At 31.0% G+C, this 21917-nt stretch overlaps 3 protein-coding genes across 3 annotated transcripts; 1 reads left to right on the top strand and 2 right to left on the bottom strand.

The window, feature by feature from the left end:
* Positions 1–470: 470 nt before the first annotated feature.
* LOC129893096 (protein trichome birefringence-like 39) lies at positions 471–6629 on the bottom strand. The gene is made up of 5 exons (XM_055968590.1): positions 6204–6629; positions 5948–6119; positions 2336–2511; positions 1681–1839; positions 471–1138 (listed from the first exon to the last, which is right to left on the bottom strand). The coding sequence occupies exons 1-5, from the start codon at positions 6506–6508 to the stop codon at positions 850–852; spliced, it is 1101 nt and encodes a 366-aa protein (XP_055824565.1). The 5' UTR covers positions 6509–6629; the 3' UTR covers positions 471–849.
* Positions 6630–16033: 9404 nt separating this feature from the next.
* On the bottom strand, positions 16034–21033 carry LOC129891279 (putative F-box protein At4g38870). Its single transcript, XM_055966582.1, has 2 exons — positions 18374–21033; positions 16034–18276 (listed from the first exon to the last, which is right to left on the bottom strand). Exon 2 carries the CDS (start codon positions 18208–18210, stop codon positions 17089–17091), a length of 1122 nt encoding a protein of 373 aa, XP_055822557.1. The 5' UTR covers positions 18211–18276; positions 18374–21033; the 3' UTR covers positions 16034–17088.
* Positions 19718–21911, top strand: LOC129891876 (protein trichome birefringence-like 28). Its single transcript, XM_055967347.1, has 4 exons — positions 19718–20127; positions 20261–20435; positions 20691–20869; positions 21037–21911. Exons 1-4 carry the CDS (start codon positions 19718–19720, stop codon positions 21548–21550), a joined length of 1278 nt encoding a protein of 425 aa, XP_055823322.1. The 3' UTR covers positions 21551–21911.
* The last annotated feature ends 6 nt before the right edge of the window (positions 21912–21917 follow it).

Here is a 21917-nt window from a genome sequence, read left to right as displayed (position 1 = left end):
ACGGTAAGAATATGTGTATAAAGATTTGGGTGGTGCAAATTTTAATTGCATGCTTTCTGCTAAATATTTACTTTATATTGTGTGGTAGATTTTAGATCGACTAATGATGCCTACCAACACGTGTTGTTTATACTGATACTATTCTTGCTATGCCATTTGGCATACCATCTACACCACTGCCGTGCTGCAGTCGAGATCTCTCTCCTTCAAGTGGAGGTTTCCCTTTGTTAAACTACAACCTGCCAAGCCTTTTTTGCGGCCTGTGGTTTCTTGGTTTTCTTTGTTTTACTTTGAGGTGCTGGTTTGGCAACTTCTTAAGGAGAATTGCAGTTGGCCAAGTGGACCTTTAGTACCTTGTCGTTTGAGAAATTCTTATAAATATTAGCAAGTTAAACATTACATTGATCTTTATACTAACAAAAAAATTGGAAACATCAATCATTTAACTACTAAGCCATAAATAAAACAAATTCATAATTTTTGCTTTTAAATTATCATAATAAAAAATAATCTTACAACATCAATTGAATCAACAGAAATTAAGTACAAATTCTAAGGCAATATGCCTCATCAATTCAACTAATTAAGGCATCCTCTCATGCCTAAAAATTATATTTTTTTCTATGGTACACTTCAACACTCACTAAACCATTCTTATTTTGTTGACTATCAAATGACAATTTAAAGTCAAACAAATTCCTAAACACAAATCACCTTACAGTATGAAAAATCATTTGACACAATCAAACCTTTCTATAACAGCGTCGTTTGTTCAGATACATTTTGACTGCTATAGCGAGATGCTGTTATAAAGAACATAAAATTTGGTTTTATTCTTTGGATGTGTTTTCAGCCGATGAGTGATGTGTAGAGAAGAAGGTTCCAAGTATCAGGCAATCCAGGGAGACACCAATGGCTACAATCTAAAGTATTGTGATCACTATAATAAGTTGGATGTGCATCTTTTCTATATTGAGAAAGTGTTGTAAGGTCCAATAAATGAACTGGTTTTTTAATTCTGCTTAGTACTTTGTTAACCACAATGGTTGCTGGAGTTGTTCCTGCTGGATATTTCATGCCAAAGAATGGTTGTTTTTCATTCTTGCATGATTTTGTTGGATCATCCCAATCCTTTCCCCTGATAATTTTTACAATAATAAATGCATGTTAAAAAAGGAACCTTATGTAGTAACAAGTAGTAGTAAAATAATCTATCCCAACTCGTTTAAGTTTGATCGAACATTTGACCTGCCAAATTCAAAAAATCTAAAATTTGTACAATTCTGGAGTACTGAATATGTAGTCCAAATCGACTCTTTAGAAAGAAAAAAAATTGTTTGATATATTACCATAATAAAGCCAAAATAATAATAATAGGTTTAAACTAATTATTATAAGAAAATAAATTTTAAAAATCAAAACTTGATAAGAAACGAATGGGGTGTTCTATACCCCATTATTTAGCAATTTTGACCCAAATTCATTTCCATCCAACTAATATTTGAGTGGTTAATGACTCGTTCATTTAGTAATTTAGTTTTGATCCGTTCAAATCCAACTCAATATCTACCTTTGACACCCCCTAAATGTAATTATTGCTATTTTATTGCTATTTTGGGTAGTAGAAAAAAGTTTAGAGTAAATCATAAATTAGAATTATTCGAAGAAGTAATTGCTTACTCATAATGAGTTGGGGAAATTCCTTGAAAGAAGACTTTGGTTTTAGATGGGTCAACATTTCGGTCAACCCATCTTGCCCACGTGTACATCCCTTTGTAATAAGCTACCAAACGGTTCATATCTTTGAATACTTTGTTCCCTTCTTGCATATAATCCCACCTGCAATTATAAAAAAATTATATTTTATTTTGCACCTTCTAAAATCTCAAGTCAAATTTTTATTTTGAGATCACTCGCCTACACCAAATTAATAAGAAAACAAAAATACTATACATGCTCTTAACCATTGATCCATTATTTTCCTTTCTCGAAAAAAAATTAAATGAACCAAGTTGACTGACATGTTATCAATCGATTTTGGGCCGAAGCCAATTGATGAATTAGGCTTGTGGAACCGGCCCAAATCCTCTTTCAAAAAAGGGTCGAGCCAAACCCAAGCTTGGAAGGGGCGGGTCGTGCTGGTAAATGGGTCCATTTAATGGGGTAATATGTCTATAGATCCACTCGATCCACTTATCAGATTTACCTTCTAGTAACTCGATTATATATCTCAAAGACTTTTTGATTTAGTGTTAGAGTCTGTTTGAATTAATTTATTTTAAATTAAAATAACAATGCGAGCGGTTGAAAATCGTGAATAAGATAAGGATCTTACGGCTGAGAACTTTTGGTGTGGGTCCACCAGTGCCAGCTGTTGAAAATCAAGACGTCCATTCCTCTCCAAGCATTGCCACTTCTTATAGAATCCAGCTTTAGAACAGTTCCAACATTTTCTCTCACCATGTCCACCAAGTAAGGAGTACGGTACAATAGCAATCTAACTCCATACTCCTGTATTACACATGCCCAAAAAAAGAGTTTGATAAATATTTGACGAAGAGCAAAAGTGATCACTTATAATAATAACTACAAAAATATATTTAGTGTAGTTCCATAAAATAAATTTGGAAAGGATGGAATATACGTAGACCTAAACTTTACCTCGGAGCAGGGGCGGAGCCATCTTACAGTCAGAGGGTTCATTTGAAAATGAACTCCCTTTGGCGGAAAATTATATTATTTATATATGGTTAAAATATTTTTTTATGTATATATACAATTGATGTTGAACCCCCTTCAACTAGTTCATATGTCTACTTTTTCAAATTTTATTAAATCCCCTTAATAAAAGTTCTGGCTCCGACACTGCCTCAGAGATAGAATGATTGTTTCAGATAAGACCCTTGGCTCAAAATAAAAACAGTCTAGAAAAAAAAATAACAAAAATAAGAAAAGAAACAACAATCAATAATAAAACAACTTATAGTAGCACAAGTGCAGAACAACAATACAACAAAATAATACTATATTAATCAAACTACACAAAACATATAATAACAAAAAATTTTAAAAAAAGAGTAATACTATGAACAAGAATGGACAAGAAGTCAATAAACTCTTACCTACTTAGTATGAACACGCTCTTATCTTCTATCCTTATATCCTACTATGTATTTTCCACATATTCTTATTTAAAGCCGTATCCTCGATGAACTACAACTGCGACATGCCCTCGATGAGCCAAAGTACTCACTGATGAAAATTTAAAAGATCAAAACTGCTGAGGGACTATTTTGAACCTACTTGTGGCTTAAACACAATAACAGTACTACACTGCACATGTAAATATCTTTTTCATTATGGAGAAAGTGTGATGTTTTTTACAAAGAAAAGAAAAGTTATTTCTTCTGAAAAATCAAAGCAATTAAACACTTAGCATAAGTAGTAAAGAAGTGGTCCAAGTATGTTGTTGGCCATGTATAAACTTTAGACATTAGAGAAGAAAAGAGTATGACGTTGGTAATTAATGGGCTACCAAACTTACTAACATAACAACTAGGTGTGGCCTCATTTGCATAACATTAATTCATTTACTCCAAATATACTATATTAGCAGTGTAAAATTCCTACATATTATTAGTAAATTTTCAACCTATAGTATGTAAGTTAGTATAAATGTTGTTTTTTTGTAATAAATTTTTTTCTTTGTAACTAGTGTAAATGCTTTTTTTTTGCAGAATTAGTGTATTACTAGTTAAGCAAGCTAGATATTACAAACGTTACTATTCCCTCCATTTCAATTTGTGAATTACTTTATTTTTTAGTTTTTTTAAAAAAATAACGTTATTATTTTTTACAATTCTTTAATTATAACTTTCTATCTGACTTAGTTAAGATCACAACATTAAAAGATGTTTTGATAGATTTTATATATTTTTAATTTAAGACCACAAGATTTTAAAAAAATTATTTACTTTTTAAAATTCTGTGTCAAATCAAAACTTTATAAATAAATTGAAAAGAAAGGAGTATTATTTTGTGTCCGTCGATAAAAAAGTGTGTTTGGTATGAAGGAAAACATTGTTAAAATTTTTCCTTTTTTTTTTGTCAAAATTCTTGAAAAATATTCTCTAAAACATTTCACACTAAACTTTAATAATATTTGTCTAGAATATATGCATTATTTCTAGATAACATTTTCTACTTATTTGTCTAGAGAGTAAGAAAAACATTTTCCTTCTACTAAACCACCCTTAATTACGACGTGATCTCCGGCAAAATTGATGACAAATCTATATGCTTTTAATTTCCAAAACACCAAAATTGTGTTCAAATTTAGTCATGATTGCCGTGTGTTCTTTTTCCAATATTTGTCAAATCCAGCTTTAGAAATGTTTGATGATTGAAGATTCAAAGAAAAGTGGACAAACGAAAAAAAAAAAGTAGAATTTAAATTCCGACAAAAAAATTCAATTCTCATAAATGTTTCCCTGATTTGCTAGATTATGGAATGTTTTGGTACGGAAAAAAATATTTTCTAAAAATAAAAAAAAAGACTATTTAATAGAAATAAGAAAAATAAATTTTATAAATGACATTCTATATTTGTACCCATTTAACGATCCCAACCCCTATTCCTTGAATCCCACCTCCACCATTCCTAAGGCCCCACTCCCGACCCTTTAGTATTTTATCACCGAACACTAAAAAATAAGTATTTTTTTTAAAAAAAATAAAAAAGTATCAAACACATCCTATATTTATTCATTTTTTTTCTTTAAATTAAACTTCTCGCCTTTGTGAGGGAAAAAAAGAAAAAGAAAGAGAAGGCAATAAAAATATGGAGCGGCCGGCACATTGTTGTCCTTATTATGCAAAACAACAAATAAAAGTGAAACTTGAAAATTGAAACACGCTGCAGGCTTTATTTATTTTTCCACAATTATTATGATTATTGTCACCTCTTAAAAAGTTGAAAAATAAAAAAAATCACGAGAATTCTTAACAATTTAAATTCAAATGTTTAAAACACCAATTTATAAAAAACAAAAGTTCCTAATTATATCTAGCCACTTGGTGATTTAATTTAATAAAATGAAATACAGATGGAAAGAGCATATTTGATATTTCCATATATTGTAATTAAAGCATGCATTATTATTACTCCTGTAATTATGAATAAGCATCCCGTGTGGTACAAGTAACACTAAACTTTCTTTAAAATAACATTTTTCATAACAATTTGATCAATCAAATATGAAAAAATTATAAAAAATATTTACAGTGTTTTCCTCCGTATCAAACACACCCAACGTCATATTATAACTTGAATACATGCATGTAGTAAAAATTACCCTGTTCTTTTTCCTTTTTTTTCAAAACTTTACCTTCTCTGAGGCCTAAATAAAGACAAGGACAAGACAAGCATGTCTTAAATAAAGACACTCCAACATTTTCGCAAATATTTATTTATTTATTTATTTAAAAAAAGAGCAGTTGAACCAGAAGAACAAGATTTGAATGAGGTTTTAATTTAACATATTATTACTTAATTTTAACTATAAAAACTATTTTTGTCATAGTAAAATAATTTTATCTATTTTTAAAATTATATTTAAATAATTGAACTATAGGTGAATTACTGCAAGACAGTGATGAAGATAGGAATTTTTTTTAAAAAAAAAAAGATATTATTTTCCTATTTATATAATTTTTCAAAATTGCCCCCTTGCATCGCTCTAGCTCCGTCCCTGCTATTAGACTGAGAAAAGATACTAGCATGAGCAAAACAACAAGAACATGTTCAATCTAATTTCACAAATAAGGTCTATAAAGAGTCGATTTACATGGACCTTACACTTATAGGCATTTGTCATAGATTCTCGGCTCAAAAAAAAACATTTTCAAAAAATCAACATGAGATGAGTAAAAAATAAAATAGACTTACCAGAAATATAATTTCAGCAAGTCCTTCTTTCCTTATGACAGCAGTTTTAGCCTTTGGCACCCATGAATGAATCATACAAGCTAATGACTCCCACATATTCAAACTCAATGAATCACCCACAAACATTATATTCTTCCCCCTATATTTCTCCAAGAAAACCAACCCATTAAACCTGCAAATAATCAACATTTTTCAACAAAAGACAAAAAAAATTACAAACAATAACAGAATGAGTCAAATATATATTTCTACTAACCTTGGCAGGTTGCAAGAAAAAGGTTGCCATCTGTATTTGAGGTACAAATTATCAGGCCTTTTGTACTTTTGGCAGTTGAATTCATTGTCAATGAAAGGACAATTTGAAGAATCATAAAGTGGATATGAAGAATCATAAACCCATTTTCCACGGTAAATATTACAACTACTTTTAATTCCATCTATGGAATTGCTGCTGCTGCCTCCAGTGCTTGTGTTGTTAAGAAAAAAATGCTCTGTTTTTGCTTTTGTTTCTACTGAAAAAAGCAATAATAGTGAGAGAAATAGAAACCCCATGTTTTCCATTTGGGTCTTCAAATTCAAATGAAAGTGTTAGTACAGTGCATATATAAAGAGAGGGAGTGGGGTGGGTGGGGTTGGGAGAGAAGGGGAAAGCAGAGAGTGGAGGAAGCAGCAAGCACATGGTGAAAGCCAAAATGTACTGTCCTCCGTTTCGTATTATTTGATCCTCAGTTTATAAATCATATAGAAAATTCTTATAAAATAAGCTAATTTAATAAGATTTAATCAAAAGTAACTAAAAAAGAGGCGGACTTGATAATTTCTTAGTGAAGTTTTAATTAGACATGTTTTTTATTAAATTAATCTATTGATGATATTTTTAAACTCTAAATTTAATTACTTTTTTAATGTAATTATTTAATACTAAGAATAGTATACAAAAATATTATAAAATTTTCTTGATTTACTAAAACAATCAAGTAAAATGAAATATCTTAATTTTTGAGGTATAGAGGCTAAGTAGAATGAAATAGAAGGAGTATAACATTGCGCATGTCTTATTTAAAATCATACAATTAAAGAATATTTTAATATATTTTATTTATTTTTAGTTTCAAATTATAAATTTTGAAAATATTCTTTATTTTTAAAAATTTCCATGCAAAACTAAAATCAGACAAATACTTTCTCTGTTTTATATTAATTGTCCAGTTTTCATTTTACAAAGTTCTTAAGAAATCACTTTACTAAGTTACCTTTTTTCCATCAATACCAACTATGCCTCAAAGTTAAAGAAATATTAGAATCATTTATACAAATATTTATTCACATTAATGGAGTAACATAGGGCATATGAATAAACACTAGAAATTGTTTCTTTAATTTTCTTCATTTGATCTTTGATGAACTATCAATCTTCAACTTTTCTTCAACTTTCTGAATCTTTAACTTTTTTAACAGCTAGTTCAACTTATTTAGATCTTTAAATATTTGATAATTAAATTTAAATTTTCGTTCCATTTTATTCTTAGATATATTCTTGTGTATGAAGTTTCCTTGAGAATCCTCTTATAGTGTAAAAGATTCAAATGGGTAGGAGCAAGAATTTAGGCAATTAATGAAGTCATTGGAAAAGAAATTTTCTGGAACTATATAAACATGTCTATTAATTCAAAAAAATATTGATTATAAAGGCAAAATGGGGTTTTTATTAATTGATTATATCTTAATTTGGCAAATAAACAAATAATTTTAAATAATTATTTATAATAAGATGCACAATTAATATGAGATATTCGAAGTAAATTAAAACGAAATAGTACCATATATGTAGTCAAAGTCAGCATATAATTATGAGATCTTGTATCAGTGTATGGATTTGATATACTTCTTGAATAAATGTAAGTTGTATGCACCTTAAAGAAAATATTACACCTTATTTTATCTAGTCGAATTAATAAAAAAGATATTGATATTACATAGATACAAAATTTGATCAAAATAAAATAAGTTGGTTCAAATAACGAGTCTCATCCCCTTCTTTTATTGTTTTACTTTTCTTTTTCAAAAAAAGTGCTTGTTTTTTTTTTCGAAATTTAAATTATTTTTTATTTTGTATTTGAACTTGGATTGAATACTATAAAATTAGTGAAGAGTAAATTTAAGTGGTCACTAACTTTATTACTTATATTAAAAATAACAGATAAAAGATTCATATACAATATTTCTTTTCTTTTCATTTCTACTTATTAGAAGAGTGGGTAAACTCTTGGTATCGACATGTATTCTTAATGTCTTTTAAATTATATTTGCGGGCATTTTAATCTTTTTCTACCTTTTTCTTATTTTTGTAAAACTTAACATGAGTGTGTCCTACCTTTTTGACTCTCTGTTTTGTCCCTATTTTCTTTTTATTTTATTACTTAAATTGTTCCATGCAAAATAGTAAATATAACAAGCATTATGGCCTTTTTAACACGCTTAAAAATGTTTGAATGGAGATGACGTGAACAAAAGCAGAAGATTTTGGTGAGAATTTATTTATAGAAAAAAAAAATTAGATTTGAATCATAGTATTAACAATTTTAAACATTTTAAAAATATTAAAAAATTTAATTGATTCTTAAAATTTTATATGTGCCAAATAAATTAAGATAAAATGAATAACATATATATATATATATATATTATATATATGAAAGTGAATGTGAGCAGCTTAGAGTTTGAAAAATATATTAAAATTTAGTTGACTTTTGAAATTTCACCTATGCTACATAAATTTGGATAGAGAGAATAACATATATTATTTGAGAATTACGTAAAAGATATGAATCACAATAATTAAAAATTTAAAATATCAAAAAATTATATAAAAAATTTAGTTGCCTCTCCTAATTTCATTTGTGTCATATAGATTAAGTAAATGGAGTATTCCCTCTATTCCATATTAAATGAATTTTGGAGGCTATAGTTCAAAGTAAGTAAATTGTACAAAATTCAAGATGAATGTTTGAGTTTTTTTCCTCCCTTTTTTACCTTCATTTATATTTTTTAGGTGATAAGTTCAAGAGAGTTAATTGCTTATATTTATGATTTTACTTTGAATTATTTATATTTTCAAAAATAGTTTGACAATAACTAAAAGGACAAAAGTGAAACTAATGTTTAATTTATATCTTAAATTTTTTTTTAATAATTAATATACATTGCCTCAAAAATTTATTTAATATGAACTAAAGACAGTAACATATATTGGGTATGTGCTTGCACAGGCTCTTTTGTGTCTAGTATGTGTATAATGTTGTTGTAGCATTATAAATTGTATTATTACTTTTGCTACCGGATTAAATCTAACCCCTTCTCCTATTTCCACCTATGAATGTATAATATTTTTAAAAGTGAATATTCTTCTTAGTAACAGAGTCTCGGAAAAGAATAAGGAATATTATGTCATTATATTTCTTATCAGGAGCTAGGCCTACCATAAAAAATAAAAAAAAATATTGAGACGATAACTCTTCAAAGATAAATTGTCAATTTTTCTTTCAAAGAGATACGATTGGGAGTAATATATAATAAATGGATTATTAATATATCCAACGAAAAATCTCCTAGTATTAATAAAAGCGGCAAAATAAATTCATTTGGTATGTTTACCCAAATAATGCAGAAAAAAATCAACCAAATATATTATGAATATTTAAGAATTACATGTTATTGTAATTTTGATTAACCTAGTGATATAAATAATCTATGTACTATTAGTGCACCATACATAAACTTTGAAAAAGGTGGGAAAGATTAGCATTAATTAGAAAAAGGAAAGCACTTATTCGCATGGATGCTCTATAATTAAGTTTTGGTAGGTAATTATAAAACCTTTCACATGTATAATTTACTTTTTCATGATTGAGTGGGCCGTGGAAAACATTAATTTCTGTAACGGTTCACACATTAATTTATACATTTTTTAATTAAAAAATAACAAATTTTGAACCCTTTGCCATCACACTAGAATATTCCTTTTATGTAAAGGAGATTTAACAGTTCATAAATAACCAAAAAGTTGATTTTTTGTACAATTTTTCGACTGAGGAAATATAATTGAATTTTTACCTTCACGTAGCTCTGGTCCTAGCTATTAGGTTTATTGATATTGATTCGATGATCTACGAGTATTAGTTATTAAAGATAGATATATTGGTAAAATAATAGTAGCCACAAATATAACTCTCAATCAATAAGGTCAAAATGTGATAATGTGTTTAAGTAGCTATTCAACAAAAAAAAAACATTTTTTGTGACTCAAGAATAAATTATTGTGATTGGTAAAACGATAAATTTCATGCGACATTATAATATATTGCTACTTATACAAGAGTAGCTCATCGTAAAATAATAGACATTAGGTTTAAGGAAATAATTATTTCAATTTTGTGTCATTTAGATCATGTACGTTTAAAGAAATTTATAATTCTGCCAACAAAAAATTATAAAAACAAAATGAAATAGTTTAATAAATATACTTTCTAATGTAACTAAATCCTCATATATAGAAAACAAAAGAGACATTGTATACTAAGACAACACTTTGGGATATATTAAAAATGAAGCATTCCATACTAAGATTGTTTTCATATCAAAAGTTCGAACCTAAAACCTCTTATTAATGACAAAAGAATTTTTTTGTGTCCTACCAAAACATTTTGTGTCGTTAGGTTTATTTGTTTGAAGCTCTCAGTCTACATTGTACTTCATATAATTTATGATATTACTACTAATTGCTTGATCAATGTGTGTTCTTATATTATGTTTACAAAGCAGAAGAAAGTTTTGTGTTTATGAGATACAACAACAACCCAGTGAAATCCCAAAACGTGGGGTCTAGGGAGGGTAAAATGTACGTAGACCTGATTTCTACTAAGATAGGACGGCTGTTTTCAAAAGACTTTCGGCTCAATAAAAGCATAAAAGCATAAAAGAGGTTAGATAAGGCATATATGAGAAAGCAAATAACGAGAACGACAGGGATAAAATAGAGTAATCAAAGTACAGAAAATAATAGATAATAACAGAAAGCAGAGCACAAGAAATTATAATGCGCTAATGCGCCTACTAATAAGGAGGATTAACGAGACTATGTACTAGCCTTCTACCCTAATGTGGGTCCTCCACACCCTCCTATCTAGGGTCATACCCTAATTTGTGTTTATGAGATATTTGGAATTAATTATTAGGTTCAACATTAATAATTGTATTCATAGTGCTTTAAAACAAAATAATCATCCCAATTGGCAAAGTGGCCATTAAAGAAAGATTTAATATCCTCTTCTTATGGTTTGTACTCCATTATTAGACATGAACAAGTTGTCAAGTTAGGCTGCTCAATGAGCTGTATCTATATTTATATTCAAACACATTTCAATTATCTAATCGAGTATATATTTAGTTATTTACTCACATAAACATCGAATAACTCTGTTCAATTTATAAATTTTGACATTAGATCACACATTCCTCGAGTTCAAGGAATTGTCATATAATGTTAGTAGTACTATTTTTGCCATCATCCTTGTGCGTTACTTGTACACTTTTGTAACGAATGCTGGCCCTCCAGTTTACAGAAAAGGTTAAAGCAGAGAAAAAGCTCTCTCTATCCTTTTCTAACAAATGATGCCACCAACAAAGGATACCAGTCATTGAATGAGGTTGCTCCTCTTTTAATCAAAGATTTTGAATTTGAGTCATGAGTATGTAAAAATCCTTAATGGAAAGAGTTTTCCTCTCGGATGGGGTCTTATGCGGTGTGAGTCTGAATATATTCAGGCTCCAATGTAGATAGTAAATACCGGAAAAAAAAAACAAATGTTGGGCGAGGAAAAGATGGATTTTGAATAGTATATTAGTGATGGATTATGACCTGCCCTCATGATTTCAATATGATATATGCTTTAATTTCACTCTTTCATAACAAATTGATTTTGATATCTTTTTATGGATTTATGTCTATCTTTCAATCAATCTAGCATCATCATATCTTTAACAACCTCTCATAATTTTGTGTTCAGAGAAACAATTCTATGGCTTAATCTATCATAGCCTTTCAAATCTGTCGCTAAATTTCATTTAGATGTTCGAACTATCCTTTGTTTTAATTGAACACACTTGAACACATATATGATAAAGTGATCTCATTGAACATTTTTTAGTTCTTTTTTGTGTGTGCGTGTTCTCAAATGCTCATTACATAAATAAATTAAACGATTTCAAATATGTCACCTTTCTTAAATTATACGAATTAGTCTCAATAAGCTATAAAACCGCAAATATGTTCCAATTGAGGATGATGTATATAATTAGATATCATATTTTAACTAGTTAACTTATCTATGTAATGAACATTTAAGATCACAAACAAAAAAAGTTTCAAAATTTGAATTGAAAATTTTTGATAATATTTGATACACACTTTATCATGTATTTAAATGATCAATTGGAACAAATCGAAATGTCTAAATATAATAACTTAAGACATTTTGTTTCCCATATAATAAGACTCCATTTTGTTTCCCATATAATAAGACTCCATAAATGAATCTTTCTACCCAACATATTATTTTAAATGGGAAAAAAAGAACCAAAGAAAAAGTGGCAGCCACCAAAAAGAAGGTTCACATGAATACTCTAACATTACCCACCAAACAAAGCATCATATTTTTTTGATGCATTAGACAATTGAGTAGACCAATTACTTTCAAAAAGTAAACAAGTTGTTTGGATTAGGACATGAATGATGATGATGTTATATGACTTTTCTTCTACATTTCCAAAAAAAAAACTATAATATTTTTTGAAATTGTGTCCCTTCACAAATTTAAAAATGTCATGTTGCCTTTGAGGAATATGGCTAGTTGTTCATTCGTAAGGTGCAACCGTGCAAGGATCATAAGCAAAAATTGGGCAGAAAAACACTAACTAAAAAAAGTTTCAAATCCAACCTCTAAAATTTACAGACCAAAAATAGACTTCAAACCGGAGGTTATGTATTGTACAAGATCGATATGAAAACCTAACCTCTCAAAGCCTGTTTTTTTAAGTCCGAAAATTCAATTTTAAATTACACAATTATAAATGTATCATTTGTACTATCAAACCCTCAATTTTACCGTGGTAGGATATGTTTCTACCACTAAGCCATTTATAATAAAATAGTATTGGTGACCGTCGCTCAAACAACAAGTGTAGTTCAATTTATATGGTATAGTTAGAATTTCGAGATGTAGATTTCTAATTTTTGATTGTAAATTCATACATAAAAGTTTTAAGTTTTCTGAAATAAAATTTATATATTTAAAAATAATATAAAAAGAACTATAAATCATAATAATTAACAACTTAAAAATATATTAAACCATATAAAGAAATTCAGTCAAAGAAAAATTTAACGGACTCTCAAAATTTTTATTCTGTTTCATAAATTGAGATGGATGGAATAGCTTTTTAAATGTGAAATCTCAGAAGAAAAGGCACGCAATTGAAAATTGGGCTGCGTGGGCCATGTATGAAACTTTAAAGGGCTGGCCTACTTAAAAAGGCCTCAATACAAATTAGAGGGACACAATTGCCATTTTTGCAGTATATATGTTGGAACTATGCTTTTGTATGTTTAAGTAGATGTCAATTTTAAGATACAATGAGGACATTGGACCATTAAGTAAATTTGTTGCATTTACCTAACTTTGTACTTAAATGTTTTGGGGCTGCTCAAATTCATAATGGGATTAGGTACAAGCCTTGAGTTTACGCAAAGAATCTCATATTGGTATGAGACTGTAGTATCGATACTGAATTATTTACGTAATGAAGGTCATATATCAACAGATTTATTACTCACTAGTAGAAGTTCAAGAAAATTTCGCAGTAGGTGACACAAAAAAATTGAATTAAAAAAAGGTGATATTGATTTAGTCAAATGTCGCTAAATAGAATATGGACCTGATTAGAATAATTACAGATTTTGGGTGCATATTAGAATTTAGAAATTTTAAAATATTTTTCCTCTTATTTCATTTTCAAATTTTAAAATTTCCTTACTTTTTTATTATATATCAATCTTACTTCCTTTTTCTTTCTTTCTCTCCCCTTCTTTTCAGATTCGCTCTCTCCCCATCAATCTTCTACTTTCTTTCATTATTTCTCCTTTCCTCCATCTTCTTCTTTTTTGTCGTCTCCATTGTTGTTACCACCGTCGCCGCTATCGCCGTTCATTCTTGTTATCACATTTTTTCTATTTATCCTTTTTATTTTATTTTTATGTATTGTTTTGTTTTGATTTTGAAAATTTCAAAAAAAATAAAATTAGTCATTGAAAAAAATTATGCAGAACATCAAGCAATTATAATAGTTGTTGCAGCAATTGCGATAGTTGTTGCAACAACTATGATAATTGTTGCAGCAATTACGATAATTGCTACAAATAGTTGTTGCAGCAATTATCATAGTTGCTACAGCAACTAGAACAGTTGCTTGATTTTCTGCAGGAATTTTAACAATTATTTGAATTGTTGTAGCAACTTCTGCATAGTTGCTGCAGCAACTTCGACAATTGTTTATTTATTTTTTATAGAAAATAAGGTATACATAGGAGGAGTTAGTGAATACGTTAGTGGTTGTGGTAGAGGAAAAGGTTAGTAGTGTTGGTGGTGATGGTTGTTGTGGCAATGATAAAAGAGGAGGAGAAGGAGGAAGAGGTGGTGGTAGAGGAGGAAGTGATGGTGATAGAGTAGGAGGGAGAATAATGTGGTGGTGGTGGTGATGTAGGAGGAGGAGGAGTTGGGGGTAGTAGTAGAGGAGATGATGGTGGTGAGAGCGACGGCGGTGGAGGTACGAGGGGTAGAAATAATATTGGTGGCAGAGGAGGAGGGGTGGGGTGGGAGGGCCTTTGTGTAAATGATAAAACTTGAAGGTTTTAAAATTAATGTCATTAACACTAATCTTAAAATTGTCACCTCTACTCAATAATTAAGACTTGTGTCACTCTTTTTTAGTTTTGAAACTTTTTTCTCCTTTAATAAAAAATCTCAAGAAGTTCAAAGAGAAAGTTAAAGACTAAACATAAACAACTTAAATACACATGTCTTTTAGTTGTGTCATTTTGCTTTTCTTAATGTCTTCTTACTTGTTGATCTTCTATTATATCGTGCTTTCACATAGAAATATAGAAGCAATTGGAGCAATATTATTAACTTTGTAATACAGTCGGTAACAACATCAACATGGGATTACTGAATATTGTACCAAATCAAAATTTGTTTACTAATTACCAAATCGAAATTTAAAAATTCGATATTTGATATCTACTTTTAACTATCAATTACCGAATTACCAAACTTGAAATTTGAAAATTCCAAATCAAATACTAACACCCACCCCTAGTGGTACACAAAAGTTAGAAATCTCATATTTTCTCTACAATATTCTTGTTTGCGATTTCTAGGTGGGTGATTTAAAAGAATGATCTTAGATATGGGTGGTCTTGACGTTTTGACTTCGCTTGTTCTGTGCACAGAACTTCAAATTTAATAAATTTTGACTTTTAACTTTGAAGGTTTGTTCATGAGACAAATGAGGGTAAAAAATTCAAAATCAATCATTTTCAAAGCCATTGGGTGTAATTTAGGCTCTAATGTCCCATATTGTTCTCACTCAATCTTTCAACGGCTAAGAAGATAATTGTAGAAACATGATGATTTAGGGTTTTACCGCGATTTTTGCTTAAAATCTTTTCCCCTTTTTAAATTACTCAACTTTTATTTTTGGTAAGGATGAATTTATTTGTGTTAGGTGTGATACTCATTGTTGGACAAGTTGATATTGTGGGAAAAGTGAACAGGTGGACATTGTAGGACCTTGACCAGAAGCCATCTTTATGGTGCTATTTAAAACATAGTCACAATTTAGTAGTAGATATATATAAAAATAAAAATAAAAACTCTTGCATAAGTTGAAAAAACAACACAAAAGGAAGTTGCAAGATTGATACTTTTACATTCAAATTTCAAGTTATAAGAAAGATGACAACTTACATGGATAAGTGGGATTGAGCCATCAGTTTGATTATGCAGTCTAACTTGGATGGACCACCCAACCCAACTTTATAGTAGCTAAGTAGATGTAGAAATCTCACAAGATATTCTATTTGAATACCGCTATTTAATATGCATTTCTTCTTTTTTTAAAGAATTGTACATTAATTTGTGCATGAAGTTTAGAAAATGTCTCTTCAGACATGTATTGTCTGAAGTTATTTATGGTTAAAATCCAGGTATTTGGGCATGAACTTTTGGAGAAAATGGCTGCACTTCAGTCGTATGTGCATTAACTTCAGACAAAAATACCTAAACTTCAGACATCAGACGGAGATTACCTTTTACGGACCAAATCAAGATATCTCCAATACTCTCATAATTTCTTGGTAAATAACCAAGAATGAAGTTATAAGCACTTTCATGAACCTCAACACTCTAGACACCAACCTATGCACGCCCAAAGGATAGCGACTGCGGATTCCCTTGTCATATGAAAAGAAAAAGAGAGAGAAGAACTAGGCCAGTGGACTTGTTATAGGGAAAGAAGAAATTGACAACATAACACAAATCACAAGAAAATGAAACCCTTTCCAGTAAACTCAAACATATAATTGGCAATGTTTTCTTAAAATGATGTTGTCTCTCTGTCATTCAATTTCCATGTTTCTTGAATTTTCTTCAGCACCTGCATGTTCCACTATCCATCTATAGCTCTTTATCTATTTATAGTCACTGAGATTTTTCACATTGAATTTGATGATTAGCATAACATTTTAATAAATGCACCTGCAGGATTCTACTAGCAAAAAGGAAATATGGACAAGTAGTTACAAGAGAGAACAAGGGTAGTTGACTAACTTGTCACCTTCTTCTAATTCAACAACTTCACAAAGTGATCATCTTAAAATAACTTCAATTCACCTGCAAACAACTTGTTCCATGTCTTCTCATTAATATTACCACAGAAGAAACCAATAAACAACTGGAAACCAGCTCGAAAACGCATTCTAACAGGATTAACAGGGTGTAACAAACAAACAAACTTTTTCTCGGATTCTAATTTCCAGGCATGCCTATAGAGAAGAAACTCTCATAATAAAGACCACACCATTCAAACTCTACCTTATTTAAACTCTCCAATTCTTTGAACTTTTGGGTATCAGTTTCATAACAAAAGAGATCACCTTTGTAGGACTGAATCAAGATATCTCCGGTACTCTCATTATTTCTTGGTAAATAACCAAGAATAGTGAAGTTATAAGCACTCTCATGAACCTCAACGCTATACTCTAGACACCAACCTTCACTCTCACGGTCCTTCAACATCCAAACATTTAACATATCACCACCATCTGTTTTATTGTGAACAAAACATAGATGCCCATTTATCTCAGCCAAATGTGACAACTCAAAGTTACAGCCATTTGGACAACAGAGGGTATTTACTTCCTCATTTTCCAAGTTCATTTCAAGAATTGTCATTTGATCTCTGCTATAGGTATTATCTTTTGCAAAGGCTAGCCAATAAATGAACCCATTGATGTGGACTGGTTGATGACCTGTTCCAGAATATTGTGTGCAACTCAACAAGTCTCTCCATGATCCTACAACACTTGTTTCTTCTAGCTTAAGGGTTAAGATATTGAAAGACAAAAGTTCTTCATAATCGGCTTCGAGGTTCCAATCATCAGAATCATCCACTCTTCCCTCTAATGATACTACAATTTTGTACTCATTTGTTGAAGAGACATAGCCTAAACAAGCTTTACCAGCAAAATCGGAAAGAACGGGTAAAGCTAGTGTCTTTTTGGTAATGGGATTGCAAATCCATATTTCCCCTTCATAGCCAGTTTGGTAAAAACATAACAAGTCTAGCCCAGAGCTGCACACAAAATTGCCCTCCCCAATTTCTGCAATAACTTCATATTCATGAACAAAATTAGAAGAGTCTATTGAAGAAAGATGAATGAGTTGGGACCTGAACGAATGATTTCTTGAAGAGCTGATAAGAGACAGAGATGGCCTTTTCTTCGATTGATCGCGACGTTGTTTCTTGAAATAGGGAATGGAAATTGTATGAAGCCATTCTTTTGAGAGGCATTTGAGCTGACAAAGTTGTTTGGCACCCAATCTTGAGAATATGTTGATCAAGAGATCTCTCGAAAAATAATCAGCCATGACTTTATTATTGACTCGTGTTCTTCTTCATATCTCACGTGAGACGAGATCAATCATTCTTTTGGACTTGGAGATTGAAGGGAATTCTCTCAGCTCCCTAATCAACCTTTTCTTTCATAGCAGAATTGTACGATTAAATAGGTAATAGGAACAATAATTGTACCTGTTAACAACAGGGGGAGTTTGTAGAGCGACCACCACTAAGAGAAAATTGCCCAAGTCAAACTCCAATACCCTAGAAAACAAAGTTAGTATCCACGAACTATAAATGTGTTTTTGTGTGTCAATATGATAAAAGCCTGAGAATTTTTTTCATAGATGATCAATTTGTGTAGTTGACCTAATTGGAGAATATGACAGCTAGCCAGCTGAGTGGCAAAAATGTCAGCAAGTAGCTTGCATCATATGATTGAATTATATAAAATAGAAGAATCAGTAGATGACCATGATGTTTAACAAGGCATTGCTGATGGAACTTTGAAAATTTTGGCCTTCTATATAACTTTTATATGTATTTGTTTGATTGGTAAACGACTAGTTTGCTTCCAAGAAGAACATACATGTCCATTTTAAATTGATCATAGGAAACTACATCAGTAATATTAAATGGCAATTTACTCCTTTCATTTCAAAATTTTGGTCCATATTTGAAAAATGGCACCATACCTAAAACTCTATTCATTGGGAATCAAAGTCCTACTTATACTATCAATGGTAGAATTGGAATCAACACCTAACAAGTTAACTAGGTTTATTAGGAAACCTGTAACTAATGTGTATGCTAAACCATATAAAGTCTAGAAAAACTAAAGCTACATTATCCCATCTTTTAACAGAATCAAAATCACCCTGTGGTTAGCAGAGGTTTACTGTGAATCTTGCTATACTAATATTCAAAAGATACGAAGCTCTCAATTTGCAATCGAAATTCAAATAACATAGATTTTGGAACATCGGACACAATGGGAAAATGACATTTAGTTTCACGTATTAACATTTAACTTAATCCACAAAACAGTAAAGTCAGAAAACTAATTCTTTTTATCAGATTGAAGTAACTAAACTATAGCCATTACCCTATAACAGAAAAGTCACTAAATTACTACACTATAAAGTCATAAACTATTTTTTTGTCACAATAAACTATTTTGGAACGTCACTTGTGCAACTTGTTTTCCCTACTTCCATTAGGGAAGTCATTTCCTCGTAAGTGACGCTCCAAAATAGCAATGTTTTCTAAAATAGTTAGTGCACTTGAATTCTACTAGCAAAAAGGGAAAAATGTTCCAAAATTGTTTCAGGTCATTTTCAGGACAAGTAGTTGTAGAAGAAAGCAGAAGGTTAGTTGACTAGCTTCTCACCCATTTTCCTAGTCAAAAAATACAGATATATTAAGTAACTTCACAAATTATCACCTTTGAACAACTACAATTTACCTGCAAACCACTTGTTCTATGTCTTCTAATTTATATTAATTACTGTTCCTCACAAGAAACCAATAATCAATATGGAAACCAGCTCAAAAGTCGTCAAGAAATGGATGTTATGCACATTTGGGAGCTTCATTTTCTTGCTATACCTTAAGCACAACAATGAGGCAGTGCATTTCAGGGCTCTGCAACATGCCATGTTCAATGTTGCCTTGTCTTTAGACGATAGCTTTTCCCCTACTGGAAATTTAGAAATCTCGAAACCAGCAAGAAGCAGAGAAGATGAAGGTGATATAATACAGAAAAACAGCAAGAAGAAGTGCAACATATTCGAGGGAAGATGGGTTTATGGATCAAAGGGAAGTCCATATTACAAAGCACCACAATGTCCGTTCCTGAGTGAACAAGTGAGCTGCCAGAAGAATGGAAGGCCTGATTTTGACTACGAAAATTGGTCTTGGGAAGCTCATGATTGTTTGATCCCAAGGTAGGAAATTTGTTCATTCATTTTCTTGTTTCACCCTTTTCTTTATTTTGGATTTAACTGACAGTGTGAAGGATTTTTGCATGATCAATATATAGAAAGTGAAACTCTATCTTTTGTTATGAGCAAATTTCAGCTTCAATGGCAGAGATATGTTGAAGAGGCTTAGAGGCAAGAGGGTCATCATAGTTGGAGATTCATTAAATAGGAACCAATGGGAATCTCTCACGTGTCTTCTTTATTCTACAATTCCTCCTTCAACAACCCATCTTGATATTAGCAGTGGCTACTATAAAGTCTTCAAAGCTAAGGTAATTCAACTTAGGGACTTATTTTTTCCAATGCAATCACCCTCACAGGCACCAGCGCCCCTGATGCAATAATGCATGGTAAACCGGAACTAGTGCAATAATGCACGGTCACATGCACACGTCTGCTGCACCTTGAATACCATGTATTTTATGTTTGGCACACTTCCAGACATGTCTGATGTTATAATACATGTGACTTTAAGTCTCTCTTTGTTTCAATGTTCATACTATAAAGTCAATTTTCTGGCTTTCTAGGACTACAATGTTTCTGTAGAGTTCTACTGGAACCCGTTCCTTGTCCAGTTCAACTCAAAAAATTCTCTTAAAATTTTGAGGCTGGAGACACTTGATTTATCGTCTCTGGACTGGCAAGGAGCTGATATTATGGTATTCAACACAGGACATTGGTGGGTGCAACGTGGGAAGTTCAAGGCGTAAGTTTCCAATGAATTTTCTTGAAAGTTTACAAGTTTTAACATCTCTACGTTGATAAAGAATTTTCACACTATCAAATCAATACAGGCAACTATCTGTAAAAAGTGAGTTTTCAGGACAGGTTACCTGCTACAAACATGTTAAAATAAACAGACTTTGCATGCAGATGGGATTTATTTGAGTACAAGGGACGATTAGTTGATGAGCTGAAGCTAGAATCAGCATTTGAGGTGGCAATGAGAACCTGGGCAAATTGGATAGATGAGAATGTTAACTTGACAAAAACAACAGTTTTCTTCAGGAGCATTTCCCCGGAACACAAAGGTCAAAACGGATGTTACAACAAAACACAACCGATCACAGATGCATCACATGTAAAACATTTTTCTGGGTCCCTGATGGAGATTGTTGGTAGAACATTGTCAAAAATGAGAGTCCCTGTAAGATACTTAAACATTACCAAGCTCTCAGAGCACCGCTTAGATGCACATCCATCAGCCTATGCCAAAAAGAAAGGAGAAGAACTGATAAAGAGGAAACTAAAGCCACCGGAGAGTTTTGCAGATTGCAGCCATTGGTGCCTGCCTGGACTGCCTGATACATGGAATAGGTTGCTATATGCATCTCTGCTTTTGGATCACCCTATTGATTCCCCTAGTCTATCACATTTGGTTTCTTGAATTCAGAGATTTACCATCAGTAGGCTATATTAGTTGTTGTATTAGTGTGGGTAGTGGTGGCAATTCCAACCCATATTTTCTTAAAACGCCCATAATATACCCATTTTCAACCCGCCTATTTCAAGTATGGATGAATTTGGGTTACCCCGGTTTCAATCTGCAAAAACATGGGTCAAATGTAATTTCATATTTCTATTGGATTCCTATCTCTGGCCTAAGCGAGATATCATGTACTGAGGGAACTTTTGAACACTCATATGAGTGTTTAATTGTGTATGCTGATTGTTTCCTTTCTTTTCTCATTGACCTCAGAAAGCAAAGTCTGGGTCATTTATGTTTCTATCATTTCAGCATTATCTCTGCCCTC

This window comes from Solanum dulcamara, chromosome 6 (assembly GCF_947179165.1).
Source record: "Solanum dulcamara chromosome 6, daSolDulc1.2, whole genome shotgun sequence".
Classification (NCBI taxonomy): Eukaryota; Viridiplantae; Streptophyta; class Magnoliopsida; order Solanales; family Solanaceae; genus Solanum; species Solanum dulcamara.
Note: the sequence above shows the minus strand (reverse complement) of the source record. Positions and strands in the feature narration are given on the sequence as shown.